General features: G+C 41.1%; 1 protein-coding gene across 1 annotated transcript in view; it reads right to left on the bottom strand.

Moving 5' to 3' along the window:
- pgm5 (phosphoglucomutase 5) overlaps window positions 1–16,402 on the bottom strand; it is a 174,594-nt gene extending 158,192 nt beyond the window's left edge. The window contains exon 1 of the mRNA XM_043716994.2: window positions 15,860–16,402. Coding sequence (XP_043572929.1) covers window positions 15,860–16,117 — 258 coding nt within the window. The 5' untranslated portion in view covers window positions 16,118–16,402. The remainder of the gene's footprint in view (window positions 1–15,859) is intronic.
- Between the last annotated feature and the right edge of the window lie 944 nt (window positions 16,403–17,346).

Raw genomic sequence — 17,346 nt, 5'->3', positions numbered from 1 at the left:
TGGGGGCGATTTGCAGGGCTGGAGATTCCATAGAAAATGAAGGTCCAAGTCTGAGATAACAAGTAATGGTAATTTAGCACTGAAATGAAAAGAAATTTCTTTACTTAGATGGTTGAGAATGTTGGAACTGTCTACCCAGAAAGCTGTCCGCCTGGCCACTCATGTCTAATCTGCATTTTTAAAAATTTATTAACAGATAATCATTGGATTTTAGGCCAGGTTCAGCTACTTATGGCTGGTATAATTTTGGGATCAATAATTTTTATCCATCTGTTTTAGCCAGGGTGCCATTCAGTACTGATCAGCAAATATAATTAGAGTAATAGAGATGTACAGCATGGAAACAGATCCTCCAGTCCAACCAGTTCATGCCGACCAGATATCCCAATCCAATCTAGTCCCACCTGTAATGGACCTTACCATTAAGTGTATAAGTCCTGCTAAGATTTGCTTTCCCAAAATGCAGCACCTCGCATCTATCTGAATTAAACTCCATCTGCTACTTCTCAGCCCATTGGCCCATCTGGTCCAGATCCTGTTGTAAACTAAGGAAACCCTCTTTGCTGTCCACTACACCTCCAATTTTGGTGTAATCTGCAAACTTACTAACTGTACCTCTTATGCTCGCATCCAATGTCTTGTTCCTAGTTCCAAGGTTGCAAATTCAGTTTGGAAAGAACACTTCCTAAATGTTAAAATTATTTCATTTTCAAATTATAGTATTTCTAGACTAATTCTGAACAACTGCTGAGTCACTGAAGTCAACTGCAAACCAAAATGCAAGACATGAGAATTCTGAACAGCTCTAAATGCCCACCTCATGAAAATACTGTTGCAAATGGCTAGTTAATGGTTCATGTTGTAATAAGTAATGGTTTTGAAGAAGTTAATGCTATAGATTCAATAAGCTCTAATGATTGCTCAAAGCCTTGGGTGAAGAATCAGGTAGTCTAACATTAAGTCGCAACAGAGGTAAATGTGTCACCCTGGCTCTTGATGGTCTTAAGTAATTACACAAAAGCGGTCAATATAATTTGTACCTATCGTGATTATGCAATGAACTACCTATAGTTATGTAAGACAGATGCCTCTTCTTCTCATGGCTTCACCAATGGTCTGTGCTCTACAACTGATAATGAGAAATGCTCTTAGATATAGCATTGAAAAGAGAACTGGCAGAAGCACTACACTTTAACCACCAAGAGCCCAATAAGGCATCAGCAGTTGGCATGACTGTTTAAATCTCTCAGGTAACAATAGTGGAGAGAATCCATTTGACTCTGGAGAAAAAGATACTGAAAAAAGTGAGTTTACCGCTTTAAGAAGACGGAGGTATAATAATTCTCTGACCAGGTTGATTTGAGAAGATCTCATGGAGGCAGGAACATAGTGAAAGCAGCACTCCAGAAAAAATCCTTCACTTCAGAGGTGGTGAGAGGTACAGAAAAAAAAAGTATGGTTTAGGAAGAGAGTAAAAGCAAATCACACTGGGATAAAACCTAAGAGAAGAAGGCTCTGTGGGAATGACTTGGTGATTTGGGAGTAAGATTTGAGATTTATCATGGTATGAGAGAAAGAAAAATTACTACAACAATGCAAAAAGACAGGCTGGGATAATCAGAATTGAAAAGGAGTATTTGCCCTTCAAGACAAACACCACTCATGATTCGGCCCCATGGAACAGAACCTCAATAGGTGCAGAAAGCCAAATAAAACATGTAGACAATTGCTACTACTTGGGAAACTCATTTAAAGTTTCAACGAGCGGCAATAAGTCAAAGGTGTGCTCAGACGATGTATTATTGTTAGAATCTCTTCCTAAAGTCAATATATCCATGTCAAACAATATCTGGAAAAGATACACAAGGCATTCCCAGGGAAAACTGGGGTTCAAAACAACTCCAGTTTCACAGAACTTGTTTATGTCAATGGATATCCCATCATGTCTAAACCATGAATAGGTGCGCTTGTATTCTTCTCTCAGACTAAATACCATGGCTTTAGAGACAGAGGTTAAAGCATATACTAATGATTATACATGGTGCAAGTAGAATAACTCTTAAGAACATGGGCATGTTACAAGTAGCGCAGCAGCACAAGGAGAATAAGGGATTTGAAATTGTTTATGTAATTTGCAATCAACACTTCTTACTTTTGAGCTTATACATGTCTTGACCTGAACATCCTTGGATAGCAGAAGAAGTTTAATTTGGTCCAAACTAGGTTCAGAAAAGAAACTATTGTTGACTAACCAGTCAAAAGATGCAACTGATATTGTGTCCCCCCCCCATCTCATAGTAGAACCCAAACAGGAGAAAGAATCTATCCAAATTATCTATCAAGGTGGAAGAGAATTCTTTCATACTGTCATCAGGGAGCTCTTTACAGGACTTATTTCTATCATCATTGCAGAAGATCTCAATCTGTTGTGTCTCAAAGAAAAGCTGTCACTATCAGCGGTGAAAATTGTGCAGAGTTACCAGCAATCCTGCAGGAATGCGACTGAGGATGTTAATACATTTAGTTCATCAAGAAGCCATGCACAGTGGATGACTGGAGATGGAAATCTAATCAACAAGTTGAAGTAAAAAGCTTATACATGTCAGCACAGATTTATTGGCAGGTAGAGCGTAAAAGCTTGTTCCACCAGACATGATATGCATGTGACTTCATGGAAACCATTTCAAGGTCTACAGATTCAGGACACAGTCAACAAGAGGTAGTTGCCTTGTCTGAACATCCTGAATACTGCAAAAAGAGGAATACTTATTGAATTGGCACAATGGCAAAGGATGACATTTGTATTCAGTGAAAATCTGGAATAAAATGCTGGCCAAATAACCATTGTCAATTGGTGAAAAAAGACATCTGGTTCACTAACGTCCTTTGGGAAGGAAATCTGTCACCTTTTTCCCATCTGGTCTACCCAATGACTCCAGATTCACACCAATGTGGTTAACCTTTAATAGCCCTCTGGGGAATTAGGGATAAGTATGAATGCTAGCCTAGCCTATGACACCCACATACATGAATGGATAAAAAAAAGTCAAAAAACAATTATCTGGTCCACAAGTCCAAGATACTGCAAAAAAGATAATATTTGTTTCATTAGAGCAGTTATCTGCCATGATGAAAATTCATGACTAAAATGTCCTCCAGATGGAATTATGGGGCAACTACCTGAGTTAACAGCAGGAAAGAGTCCCTCTGTGAAGAAAAAACAGGCGGTTGAGAGTTCTCTCAATAAGGTAATGGACCAACTACTATGTTTAGCAGTAATGACACCTTCCACAAAGGAAGGCCAAAAAATAAAGGATCCTCCGGTAGGGAAAATGGCTCTCAGATCATTCAAAGTCAGGATCTGAATAAAGGTCAACAGTTCTCCTGCCAAAAGCCTACCCATCTACCAAGTCAGGAGGGAATGCTTTCTGGAAGACTTATGCAAAAGCCAGAGTTGGTTTGTTCAGTTGGCTGGTTTGCAATGCACCATGATGCTAACAATGTGGGTTCAATTCCCGGACTATGAACAACTTTCCTCAACCTCCCCTCTTGCCTAAGATGTGGTGACCCTCGGGTTAAACCACCACAAGTCATTTCTCTATAGTGAGACAGCCGCCCAGTGATCCAGTAGGACTGTGGAAGCTTTACCTATTAGTGAGGTGGTGCATTTTGGAAGGTCAAGTACTGGTGGAAATTGTACAGTGAATGACAGAACCCTTGGGAGTATTAATATGCAGAGGGATCTGGGTGCATAGGTCCACAGATGACTGAAGGTGGCAATGCAGGGAGATAAGGTGGTAAAAAAGGCCTATGGCATGCTTGCCTTCATTGGAAGGGGCATTGAGTATAAAGATAGACACGTTATGCTGCAGCTTTAAAGAACTTTAGATAGGCCATACTTGGAATATGTGTACAATTCTGGCCATCACACTACTAGAAAGATGTGGATGCTTTACAGGGGGTACACGGAAGGCTTACCAGGATGTTGCCTGGTATGGGGGAGTTTTAGCTATGAAGAAAGATTGGATAGACTGGGTTTGTTTTCACCGGAACACAGGAGGTTGAGGGTCAACTTCGTAGAAGTTTATAAGATTGTGATTGGTATGGATTGAGTGGAAAGTATGAAACTTTTTCCCAGGATGGAAGGGTCAATTACTAGGGGACACAGATTCAAGGTGCGAGGGGAAAGTTTAAAAGAGATGTGCGAGGCAAGTTTTTCATAGAAAGCGTGGTGAGTACGTAGAACGAGTTGCCAGAGGTGGTGGTGGAAGCAGACAAAACAGCAACATTCAAGTGGCACCTGGACGAACACATGAATAGGAAGGGAATAGAGAGATACGATCCTGTTAGTGAAGACAGTTTTAGTATGGAAGGGCAAAATGTGTCAGCGCAGGCTTGGAGGGTCAAAGGGCCTGTTCCTATGGTGTATTGTTCTTTGTTCTTTGAATTCAAAAATATAGGATAAATGGAGTAGTGGAAAATGTAAAGATATTAGAACATGAACATATAAATATTTACATGGAATAAAAGTTGGGGGAGATATAAGGTAATGATTCTGAAAGAGTTAATTTAGAAATTACATTAAGTTCCATTCAATCTGATGACTGCTCACAGAGAATCATGTCTCTCGTAAAAAGTTCTGTTTGAGCCAAATGTGTCATTTCTGGCTGCTGATACTCTCAAGTAATTCTGTTTCACTTGTACCTACAGCTATTATGCAATAAACTGTTTCTTATTATGTAAAACAAGTGCCTCTTTTGTTGATGCTCACTAGTGGTCTATCCTCTACCAATAATAATTAGACAGACCTTAAATTCCACATTGTCTTAAAGTAATCTCAGCCAGGTGGACCTCATAGAATATAAATTCCCTGTTAAGAGACCCTTGGCTGACATAAAGGGATATTCAAGCACCGAATGCCTGACTCAGTGAGAGGTAGTGCAATTGTCATAGGCTTATGCATTTGTACATATAATTGGTGATGGGATAGACTCAGACGTATAGCACGGAAACAGACCCTTCGATCCAACTTGTTCGTGCCGACCAGATATCCCAACCCAATCTATCCCACCTGCCAGCACGTGGTGCATATCCCTTTCCTATTTATATACCCATCCAGATGCCTTTTAAATGTTGCAATTGTACCAGCCTCCACCACTTCCTCTGGCAGCTCATTCCATGCATGTACCACCCTCAGTGAAAAAATTGCCCCTGAGGTTTCTTATATATTTCCCCTCTCACCCTAAACCTACGCCCTCGAGTTCTGGACTCCCTCACCTCAGGGAAAAGATTTTGTCTATTTATCCTATCTATGTCCCACATGATTTTATAAACCGCTAGAAGGTCACCCCTCAGCCTCCGATGCTGCAGGGAAAACAGCCCCAGCCAGTTCAACCTCTCCCTATAGCTCAAATCCTCCAACCCTGGCAACATCCTTGTAAATCTTTTCTGGACCCTTTCAAGTTTCACCGTGGGCGGCAAGGTGGCACAGTGGTTATCACTGCTGCCTCACAGCGCCAGAGACCCGGGTTCAATTCCCGCCTCTGGCGACTGACTGTGTGGAGTTTGCACATTCTCCCCGTGTCTGCGTGGGTTTCCTCCGGGTGCTCCGGTTTCCTCCCACAGTCCAAAGATGTGCAGGTTAGGTGAATTGGCCATGCTAAATAGCCCGTAGTGTTAGGTAAGGGGTAAATGTAGGGGTATGGGTGGGTTGCGCTTCGGCGGGGCGGTGTGGACCTGTTGGGCCGAAGGGCCTGTTTCCACACTGTAAGTAATCTAATCTAATCTAAACATCTTTCCGATAGGAAGGAGACCAGAATTGCACGCAATATTCCAATAGTGGCCAAACCAATGTCCTTTACATCCGCACCATGATTTCCCAACTCCTGTACTCCATACTCTGACCAATAAAGGAAAGCATACCAAATGCCTTCTTCACTATCCTTTCTACCTGCGACTCCACTTTCAAGGAGCTATGAACTTGCACTCCAAGGTCTCTTTATTCAGCAGCACTCCCTAGGACCTTACCCTTAAGTGGATAAGTCCTGCTAAGATTTGCTTTCCCAAAGTGCAGCACCTCGCATTTATCTGAATTAAAGTCCATCTGCCACTTCTCAGCCCATTGGCCCATCTGATCAAGATCCCGTTGTAATCCGAGGTAACCTTCTTCGCCTCCAATTTTGGTGTCATCTGCAAACACTAACTTATACCTCTTATGCTTACATCCAACTCATTTATATAAATGACGAACAGCAGTGGACAGAGCACTGATACTTGTGGCACTCCACTGATCACAGGCCTCCAGTCTGAAAAATAACTCTCCACCACCACCCTCCGTCTTCTACCTTTGAGCCAGTTCTGTATCCAAATGGCTAGTTCTCCCTGTATTCCATGAGATCTAACCTTGCTAACCAGTCTCCCATGGGGAACCTTGTTGAACGCCTTACTGAAGTCCATATAGATCATATCTATCACTCTGCCCTCTTTGTTCCTTCTTCAAAAAACTCAATCAAGTTTGTGAGAAATGATTTCCCACGCACAAAGCCATGTTGACTATCCCTAATCAGTCCTTGCCTTTCCAAATGCACGTACATCCTGTCTCTCAGGATTCCCTCCAACAACTTGCCCACCACGGACGTCAAGCTCACTGGTCTACAGTTCCCTGGCTTGTCCTTACCACCTTTCTTAAACAGTGGCATCATGTTAGCCAACCTCCAGTCTTCCGGCATCTCACCTGTGATTATCAATAATACAAATATCTCAGCAAGAGGCCCAGCAATCACTTCTCTAGCTTCCCACAGAGTTCTAGGGTACATCTGATCAGGTCCTGGGGATTTATCCACCATTATGCATTTCAAGACATCCAGCACTTCCTCCTCTGTAATATGGACATCTTTCAAGATGCAGAGTTATTTCAGTGGCAACAAGAGTAAAGCACAATCCTTGAGAAACTCACTTGTAGCAGTCATCTTGAAGTTATAAGTAAGCATTTTCTTACATCATGCGTCAGTTTAGAAAGCTCGACCCATTTCACCCTTTTGTCGATGACTGGGCCCAGTCATTTTCTTTTTGGGCCAACACCATTTATACCAGTGAAAAAGAACAAGTAATTTTCCTGACAGCCTGTGGAGCTTCAGCATTTTTTTGTCATTAGGAACCTAACTTTTCCTGACACTAAATCTTTTGAGAATTAATTGACATACTTAAGGAATATTACAAACCTAAGTCTTCTTTAATTCTGATTTGCTATTGCTTTAACTCAGCAATTCAAGAACCAGAGGAACCGCATCAGGGTTTTTGACTCGGTCAATATGACTGGCAGAAGCCTGTGAATTTGGTGTAACCTTAAATGAGATGGCTTAGAGACTATCTAGTTTGTGGGATTAATAACTTGACTGTGCACAAACGATCAATGGATGAAGCTTAGCTGGACTTCAAATAGTTGCTACAATTGACTTGGGATAGAATAGAATCTGTACAGTGTGGAAACAGGCCCTTCAACCCAACAAGTCCACACTGACCCCCGAAGAGTATCCCACCCAAACTCATTCCCCTACCCTATTACTCTACATTTACCCCTGCCTAATGCACCTAATCTACACATCCCTGAACACTATGGGCAATTTAGCATGGCCAATTCACCTGAGCTGCACATCTTTTGATTGTGGGAGGAAACAAGAGCACCCAGAGGAAACCTACACAGACACAGGGAGAATGTGCAAACTCCACACAAACAGTTGACTGAGACTGGAATCAAACCTGGGTCCCTGGGGTTGTGAGGCAGCAATGCTAACCACTGAGCCACCATGCCAGCTTTATGATTGAAAAATGAAGCAAGTGGAGTACGTGAGTTGCAAGGTATTCTAATGGAAGTGGGCACCCTCGGCACTCTGCCTGAACTTGGGAATACCATTTGAATGCAAGCAACTGCACAGCCTCACTCAGAAAATATCCTGATAAGAATAACTCTCGGTCGGCCCACAGCAAAACCTCAGTACAAAGTCAAGTCTTGGCCAAACAGTTATAATTTTCTTCAGGATCCTGCCCAGTAGGTCACTGTAATTGTTGTTGATGTGCCGATTCGGGACAGCAACAGAGTCCTGTTAGACTCAAATGGAGTAAGATAATTCATAGGCCAATATTCAGGAGGGTGTCCAGGAGAGCTCATAACCTGGAAACATCACCTTAGCAAAACCCAAATCAGAACCATTTGTGATAAATGCCTGATTAAGTGGTCATCCAGTTCAAAGGGAGGTTGATACTGCTGCAGCTGTACCTGTGATCACAGAACTAGTTTTTAATAAAATTTGTTCTGGACTCCAGCCCTTACCTTAGCGCGAGACCTTGGCTAGATGGCGAACCTAGACCAGGGAACCTTTGCAGGTTAAGGGTACAATCTCTGTTCTGGTCTCTTATGAAAAGCAGCTAGTTCAGTTGCCAGTGATTTTAGTAAAAGTTTCCAGCCCAACCTTGGTGGGGTGAAATTAGTTGTGACAGATACACCAAAATCGGGTCAATTTTTTTTTCAATTAAAAATAGGCTGCCTAAGTGAAGTCCTAATTAAATACCCAAAAACTTGCCAGTTTAGGGACTCTCAGAAGAACCAAAACAACTTTGTATGTTCACCAGCAAGCAATTTTGGAAGGCTCACTCCAGTGCCATTTGCCTATGGGCAAAAGTAGAACAGAACTCAGAAGACCAAAAAGTGAAGCAATCATTAAACCACTCCAATTCACAGGATGGGCCAGTTTTGAAGCCCAATAGGGTTGACTTGTCTTTGTGGGGTTTTTAAACAAACAATAAATTGTTCTTCACAATTGGATAAATGTCCACTACCTTGGATAAAGGATTTGTACGCAAAGCTAGCAGGAGATTTGTCCTTCATGAAACTGGACATGAGCCATGTTTACTTGCAATTGTGTTTAATCCAGGATTCTCAGAAGTATGCTAAAATTAATACCCATAAGCCTTTGTACCAATATACAAGTCTAACGTTCAGTGTATTGTCAGCCTGTTCAAATATTCAGCAGACGATGGAGAACATTTTGCAAGGTCTACTTCAGGTTGCCATTTACCTAGATGATGTCCTGACAACAGGAAAACTAATAAGGAACACTTAGAGAACTTGACCAAAATCCTAAGGTGCTTTAGGTGCATATGCCTTAGAATGGAAATGTGTGTATTCCTGGCACCCAAAGTGACCTACTTGGGCTACAGAGTCGACAAGAGCAGGCTACACCCATTGAAAGATAAAGTGAGGGTGATCACATCTGTCCAGGAGCTTAGGTAATTTATTATGGCAAGTTCATACTCAACCTGGCATTCATCCTGGCATCATAGCATCAAATCTTAAAACAAAAGGTCAGGTTTGGAAATGGCCTCATAGACAGGCCCTAGCTTCGATGAATTAAAGAATCAACTATCATTCTCAAACATGTATGCACACTATGATCCCAAGAAAGATCTGGTATTGATGTGCAATGCCTCCCAGTATGGCATTGGCATGATATTTGCTCATAAGTGGCCCATTACAGAGGAATGGCCAACAGCTTACGTATCTTGAGCTTTTGTTAATGCAGAGCATAAATGCATCCAGATACAAAAAGGAGGATTGTGGGCATATTTGGAGTCAGGAAGTTCCACCAATACCTTTACGGGTGAAAATTCATGATAATCACAGACTACAAACTCCTATTTAGTTTGTTTAAAGAAGACAAGGCAGTGCCACCAATAACTTAGGGCTGCATTCAGCAGTGGCCTCTTAATTGGGCTGATAATTAAAGGTGAAAGGGCATCACGAATGCCACTGGGGAGAAAAGAGTAGCATAAGGAGTGGGGTCAGGGCTGCAAAGTGAGAAAATGAACTGCAAAGGGGAAAGAGAGGCAAAACAGAACATTGAGGCTACCAAGAGGTGTGAGGGCTTGTAAAGAGGAAATAGGGTTTGCAAATGGGAGAAAGCAGTCGTTACACAGTATGAATAAATTACAGTGCAGGCCACAGAAAACATGTTTAGTATATTGTATATACAGTGTGTCAATTTTTTTTAAAAAGCATATACATAATTCTGTTTCTTGTCTTTAATTGTTGTGTGTTTAGGAAATTTAAGTGGTCTCTATAAGCTTATTTTTATTCTGTTTCAGTATGAATCCAACTAATTCAAATGATAACACACAATATATTTTTACAAAGTGACTGCTTCATCTAATGAAGAAATGAATGAGACTGAAGAAGTCAAAAGATGTGCAGGTTAGATGGATTGGCCATGCTACGTTGTCCATAGGGATGTGTACATTAGGTGCATTAGGCATGGTTACAGGGATAGGGTAATGGGGGTGAGTGTGGGTGGCATACTCTTTGGAGAGTCAGCATGAACTTGTTGGGCTGAATGGCCATTTTTCCACACTGTAGGGATTCTATGAAAGTCCCAGAAAACCAAAACCCCAGAAATCAAAAATAGTCCTCCGGAAATTGCAAGAGGAGCCCTAACAAAATATTGAGCCCCGATCAGTATAATTTCAGTTAATCTTCACTGCACACTAAAGCATTTTGTCCTTCTGAAAGCACTCTGTGAGGAATTTAACACAATATTCCAGCAAGTACCTAAACACGGATTTTATAAAGACGTGGCATAATTTCCTTTGCTTTTTGTGTTCTGTATATACTTACAAAGAAGCATGCACAGCTTATCCTATCCATTTGGGCATGTGATTCCCCAAATGTCTAAGCACACTTTAAAATTGTAGCACCTGGTTGATGTTGTCTCCCTTCATTCTTCCTTTCACAATATTTTTAAAACCTGGACTGGAAAAATTAGGTTCTACCAATGACGTACGTGGAATCAGTAGTGCTAGAAAAGCCACAGTAAGAATTTGGAATCTATATTTAAAGAGATATTTTCTTCAACTTCTCTCTACACAGTTTAACTTTTCAGAATTTTTTGGAGGGCATTGGGGCAGGAATGTCATTAGTAGTGGTATTCCTATCAGTATTCTACAAGCAATGGAGTGCACAAGCAGAATGTATAGCATATGGTATCAGGAATACTCATTACTTCCACTGCACTCTAGTACTGGGTACATCTTATGGCAGGGATAGTAAATGAATGCCTATCAAGGCTGGGGTCCAGCAGGAAATGTTGGAGACAACAGTGCTATCAAAATCAAAAATCAAAAGCAGTGCTATCTCCTCAAGAGAGATAACTGCAAAATACAGTTATCTCCTGGTCTAACAGAGACCATCAAAATCAGTTGGTAAGAAAATTCTTTATGCAGAGAATGGTGAGGATGTGGAAACTGCTGCTATGCAGAGTGATTGGGGAAAATAATATAGATACTTTGAAGGGAAAAGTAGATAAAACACATTAGGGATAATGGAATAAAAAGAGATTCTAATAGTTGGATGAAAGAGGATGGGGAGGTTTAAGTGGAGCATGAATGAACTGATGAGGCCAACTGGTCTGGTTTCTATACAGTATTGAAAGTGGTGTAAAACACATAGACACTTAATTCCCATCCAAGCTAGCACAGGAAACATTTCCAAGGACATGTTAGATTACTCTCTGCAGATGCAGTATATTGCAGACCAGGGCCAATAACTTCAATTGCACCAAGTACTGCCACGTGTTCTAAGGAAGAATCTTCTCAGACCCAAAATGTTCATTGTGTATAGGCCATGAGCACCAACAGCAGTAATATGTTTGACAGAATGATTGTGGGTTCTCTTACTTAGGAGACAGATGATTGTGGGTTCATTTCTGTCCTTCATTGGTCTCGTGAAATGCCTTTTTTTTGATAACTTCAAAGACTCTACATAAATGTAAGTTGTTACTATTATAGTCTACCACTGCCACTGATTGTGAAATGATTTTTCTGATGCAACAGAATGATCCTCATTGTAACATTTTATTTGTTGTCTGCAAACTTTGCCTCTGTTTTCTTGATGCATGGGTGTTATGAGACATGCTTGCTTTAGCCTTCTGTTCTTTCTTCCATTCTTAGAAAGGGTGTCATAAACACAGTCTAAACAAAGCAAGTACTGAATATGCTTACCTAAATGGTCACACACTGGGGGAAATGAATGTCTTTTTGTTATGTTGCACATGATCAGAAATGTATAAAGTAGCCCAAATGACAAACTTGCTACAGTTGAAGATTGGTTTGTATACTCTTGAGGTAATAAACCTGCAATTAAGTAACACTTTCCAATCTCAGGGCTTTCCAAAACATGTTATCAGTACAGAGGTTATGCCATATACACATGTACGAATCAGGAACAGGAGTAGCCCATTCATATCCTCAAGCACTCTCACCATTTAATAACAGCATGGCCAATCTAAATCTTCAATCCACATTCTCACCGATCTCTGATAACTTTTTAGCACATGGCTTGACAAGAATCTATCTACTTTGCCTGAAAAATATTCAAGGACTCTGCCTCCGCCACCACTTGGTTAGGCTACAGTGAATACAGTGAACCACTCTGATGTCTATATCACAAATAGAAGATTGGTATTTGAATAGATTTAGTACCTTAATACCAGTATAGAGAGGTTATGCCTTTCAGAGAAAAATAAATAGGCTGGGACTTTTATCTCCAGAAAAGAGAAAGCTGAGAGAACCCGATAGAAATGTTTGAAATGATAGAAGGGCTTGAAAGGATAGAATTAGTGACCAATTAGTAAGATATTCACTCATAAATTCAAGAAGGAACTCAGGAGAAACCTAGTTACCCAGAGAGTGTTGACAGGATGGAACTCACCAGCAAAGACAAAATGAGGTGATAGAATAGATGTCTTTCAGGGTAAGCTACATCAATGCAGAAAGGAGAAAGAACTGAAAATCACATTGATAGTTTTAGATAAGGAAGTTTGGGTAGAGGCTTGTGTGGAGCATAGAAATGTTGGGCTAAACAGCATGTTTCTATGCTATAAATAATTAATTCTTCTAACTTGCAAAAGCCCTATCCTGCCTATAAATTCCTCCATCCTATATTCATGCTGTTGAAATCAAGATCCATCAGTATCCAATTCCTCGCCCTTGCCTCCAGGACCAACCAGTTCCTCTTGTCCACATATTTAATTTCTCTAGTTATCACTTTCAAAGTCTAGGTCCAACATAATTTAATTACATCTGATGTATCCATATCACTCTTCAAAATTTGAAGATTAAGGTCCTGAAAGGGGATGGCACAGGTTATCCGGTTTCTTTCCACAGTCTAAAGATGTGCAGGTTAGGTGGGTTGGCCATGTTAAATTACTCATGATGTCCAGGGATGTGTAGGTTAGGTGGATTAACCATAGGTGGGATGCTCTTTGGAGGGTCAGTGTAGATTAAATGGGCTGAATGGCTTGCTTCCACACTCCAGGGATTCTATACATTATGAGTTTTAGCACCTCTGATTAATTTTTAAAATGCCACCCAAATTTGCTCAAGATTCAAGATGATATATCTAAGTCAGTGGCAAACATATCCATGTATTTGCTTTTGTTTCAATGTTCATAAAAAAGTGAGGGCTAAGGAGGAGGTCAGTTATTATTTGGAAGACGCAAGTCTAGATGGAATAGAGAAACAAAAGGATCTCGGAATACAAATGTATCAATCACTAAAAGTTGTGCAACAGGTTTGCGAGGCCAGAAAAGAAGCAGGGTAGCACTGAAAAGTAGAGGTCACATCCCTGTCTGGTGGGAAAGAGAAATGCTCTCTTTGGATTCTGTCCATTAACTTGAGCTACTGACATAATGTAGTCACCATGAAATCCAACAAGGAATTAAGCAAAATCTCCACAATGGGTGATGAAAATAAGGAATTAGCTACCTCTAAGGTGACTGAATAGAGTAGTATAGACACATTGAAGGAGAACTAGATACACACGTGATGGAGAAGAAAGAGTGTTATGATAATAGATTTAGATGAGGTAAAGTAGAAGGAGGCTTGAGTTGAATATCAACATTAACATGAATGGATTAGTTCAAATAGCATGTTTCAATGTCAGATATCCTATGAAATATTTCTCTTTTGCCCTGACCCTCCAAATTCTATATCTGCCAAGAACTCTGCACTTCTCCGATTCTGGCCATTTGCTTCCAAGCATTTTACATCTCTGTTAGCTCAACTGGCGATGCAGAGTGATGCCAATAGCACGGCTTTAATTTCTGCACTAGCTGAGATTACCATAAAGGCCCTGCATTCTCAACCGTACCCCTCACCCGAACTGTGTTGACTCTCAGGTCAAACTCATCAACTTTCCCACTCTTTAATGAGTCAGTAGCCATCTAGAACTATGGTGATTTTATCTTACTTTTATTGGTGACTGTATCTTAAGCTGCTAAAGTACCAACTTCGCAATTAGCTCTATCCTCCTCTTTAGGAATTCCTTAAAATCTACATCTCCTCAACTGTTCTAACATCCCCTTTTATGTTTTAGTGTCACGTTTTCACACTCCTGTCAAACACCTTGGGACTGTTTAAGGTGCTTTATAAATGCAAATAGTTGAGATGCTAATTTCCAAATTATGGTGATACTCCCCTGATGTGCTGAACATTAAGCTCAATATCAACTACTGTCAAGTCCAAAACTCCCCTCTTCAGAAATATCCAAAGTTTATATTTAGTTTTGTGGAATTAATAAACCAGAAAAGATCAAATAGTCTCGGAATCAGAAAGTGCAAAGTCCTTACAAAACAAACCTTCACAAAAATGTTAGATCGCTTTTTAAATAAGAAAATCTCCAAAGAAAGAACAAAATCATAAAACGCTACATCTGGCCAACATTGCCACAGGGATGTAAATTTGGAATATATGCAAGATCACGGAAGATAAATTAAAGGCAGCCGAGATGTGCTTTCTGAGACATATGATGAAGATTAGTTGGACAGCACATGGGAGCAATGAAAACATTTTGAGGAAAAGCAGGCACACAAGAAGAAATGTTACAAATGATCACTGGGAGACAACGATAATTCCTTGGACATGCCCTTAGGAGAGAAACTGAAACATCTGGTTGCGACTGGTAAAAACTGGAGACTACAGAGCAAGAGGGAGACGAAAAGAGGACATTGCAAAACATGACACCTGAAAAATTTACCAAATTCAACTTTTTCTAAGAGGTGCTGCCATAGTTATAGCAATGTTACATCATCAAATGTGGCTTAAGATACAGATCCATGTAAAACTTCAAAACATACCAACTGGTTATGCTTACTGAAACCTTCAATGTATCTATATATTAAACACCCCTAGCTGAAATAAATTGATATTTAATTCCTTTCCTTAAGTTTGGGTCTGCTTGAAAAGTGATTCTAAAGCAGGTTAAGAAAAATATGGAAAAATCAACCATTCATATCCAGACTGGTGATTAATTGATTCATATGCTGGGTTTTTTTTCCCATATCCCAATATGTTTCTGTGAAGAAATCTTACGTGTGCCCTCTACTCAATGTACGTGTTGGGTTGAAGGTGAGACGTTTCCAACACAGTGCCACCACATTTTATGTTATAATCCTATCTGCCATAAACTTACAGGAATAAAACAGCGAACTGCCAGTGCTGGAAATCTGAAACAAAAACAGAAATTGCTGGAGAAACTCGGCAGGTTTGGCAGCACTTGTGGAGAGAAAGCAGATCTAACGTTTCGGGTTCAGTGACCCTTCTTCAGAACTGGGGAAACACCCATTAGTTGGGATGTGAAATTTCAAAAGTGACTTGCAAAAGTTAAGGGGGGGGGGGGGAAGAAACCCAAAGATTGATATTCCTACAGAAATCTATGAAGACACATTTTGCGAATGCGATATCCCCCTGAGTTCAAATGGCATTAGAATAATTTTGGGCATTTATGTTTTTTAGAAAGCTTTCTGTCCCTTACCCCGTTGGCAGCTGCCATCTGGACAATGGTCTCTATAGCGGTCCTGCTGAAGTATCTCCCATCACTTCCTACCACCATGGTACAGCCTTGCCGGTCTCTCAAGTCTATTGAAGACAGCACACTCTGAGTAAAGTTCTGCAGATAGTTCCTCTTGCTCTCGAACACGGAGGTTTTCTTCCTCAAGCCGCTGGTCCCGGGTCTCTGGTCGTCGTAAGGGACGGTCTGAACTGTAACTACGGGGATGGGGGCGTTTTCCATACTGCCTGAGCTCGCTTCGCACTCGCTGAGCTTCAGTTGCTGTTATATCCTTCGCTCGAAGTCTATCTGGGAGTTGCCAACAAAACACACACACACACAACAATGAGCAGAGGAGGAGAGAGGGACGAACACTTTGAAATGAACTACAGCAGCGAACCAAAAATAGCCCCTGGAAAGAACACTAGAGAATTATCGACTTGCGCCAGTGTTGTAACTGGATGCTGTGTGCGCTGCAAGCAACACTTGTTAGAGGGAATCACTCGCTGTCAGCCCCGAGCACAGCTCCCTCCAAACACCTCCTAATGGGGTCAGGGCTGCTCCAGATCTGTCTCCGCCTTTCCCAACAATAGCAACTTAAACCACTCCGCAAACACACCGACCTCTGTGGAACTTGACATCAGCATATTCGTTAGTTTCTTCAGGGTTTTACAACTATTCACAAGCACAATTGTGTACTTTTAAAAAATTGATTTGACGAGATACGGGTAGTTGCTAAGGCCGTTTATTGCCCACTTCCAGATGCTCGAGAAAAGGAGCTGCTGTTTGAACCCCTGTAATCGATGTAGTATAAGGATACTAATAATAATGTCATGAAGAGGATTCCAGGATTGTAACCTATCCATTAGCGAAGGAACTGAGATGTAGGCCCATATCAGGATATTGTGGGATGAAGGAAAGAATTATCAGTGGTATTTGCATATATCTGTTGTCCTTGTCTTTCTAGGTGGTAGATGAAGCACGCTTGGAAAGTGCTGTTAACGGAGCCTTGGTAAGTTGTTGCAGTGCATCGTGTAGTTAGCACTCACTGCTACCACGATACACAATGGTAAAGGTAGCAGAAGTTGAAAGGTGTAGATGGAGTGTCAGTCAAACAGGGCAAACGCTGTTGAAATTCCTGAATGATGTCAGGGCTGCACCATTTAGGCAATTTGCCATTTTGTTTTTTCCTCGTCATGATGCTTCTTGCTGCCAAGCTATGGCTCAGTGGGTAGTAAGATCATCTATTGAGCAAAAGTGAGGACTGCAGATGCTGGAATTCCGAATGAAGGGCTTTTGCCCGAAACGTCGATTTTCCTGCTCCTCGGATGCTGCCTGACCTGCTGCGCTTTTCTAGCAAGACCCTGATCCGATCATCTATGGAGTCAATGGCAATGGGTTCAAGTCCCACTTGAGAATAGAGTGCAGTACGAAGGAAATATTGCATTATTAGGGAGTCCATTTTCAGGGAA

The sequence above is a fragment of the Chiloscyllium plagiosum genome, unplaced genomic scaffold (genome assembly GCF_037043375.1).
Source record: "Chiloscyllium plagiosum isolate Xiang-an unplaced genomic scaffold, Cpla_swu_hap1 HiC_scaffold_2, whole genome shotgun sequence".
Lineage (NCBI taxonomy): Eukaryota > Metazoa > Chordata > Chondrichthyes > Orectolobiformes > Hemiscylliidae > Chiloscyllium > Chiloscyllium plagiosum.
The sequence above is the reverse complement of the archived record's forward strand: the minus strand, read 5'-3'. Positions and strand labels throughout refer to the sequence as shown.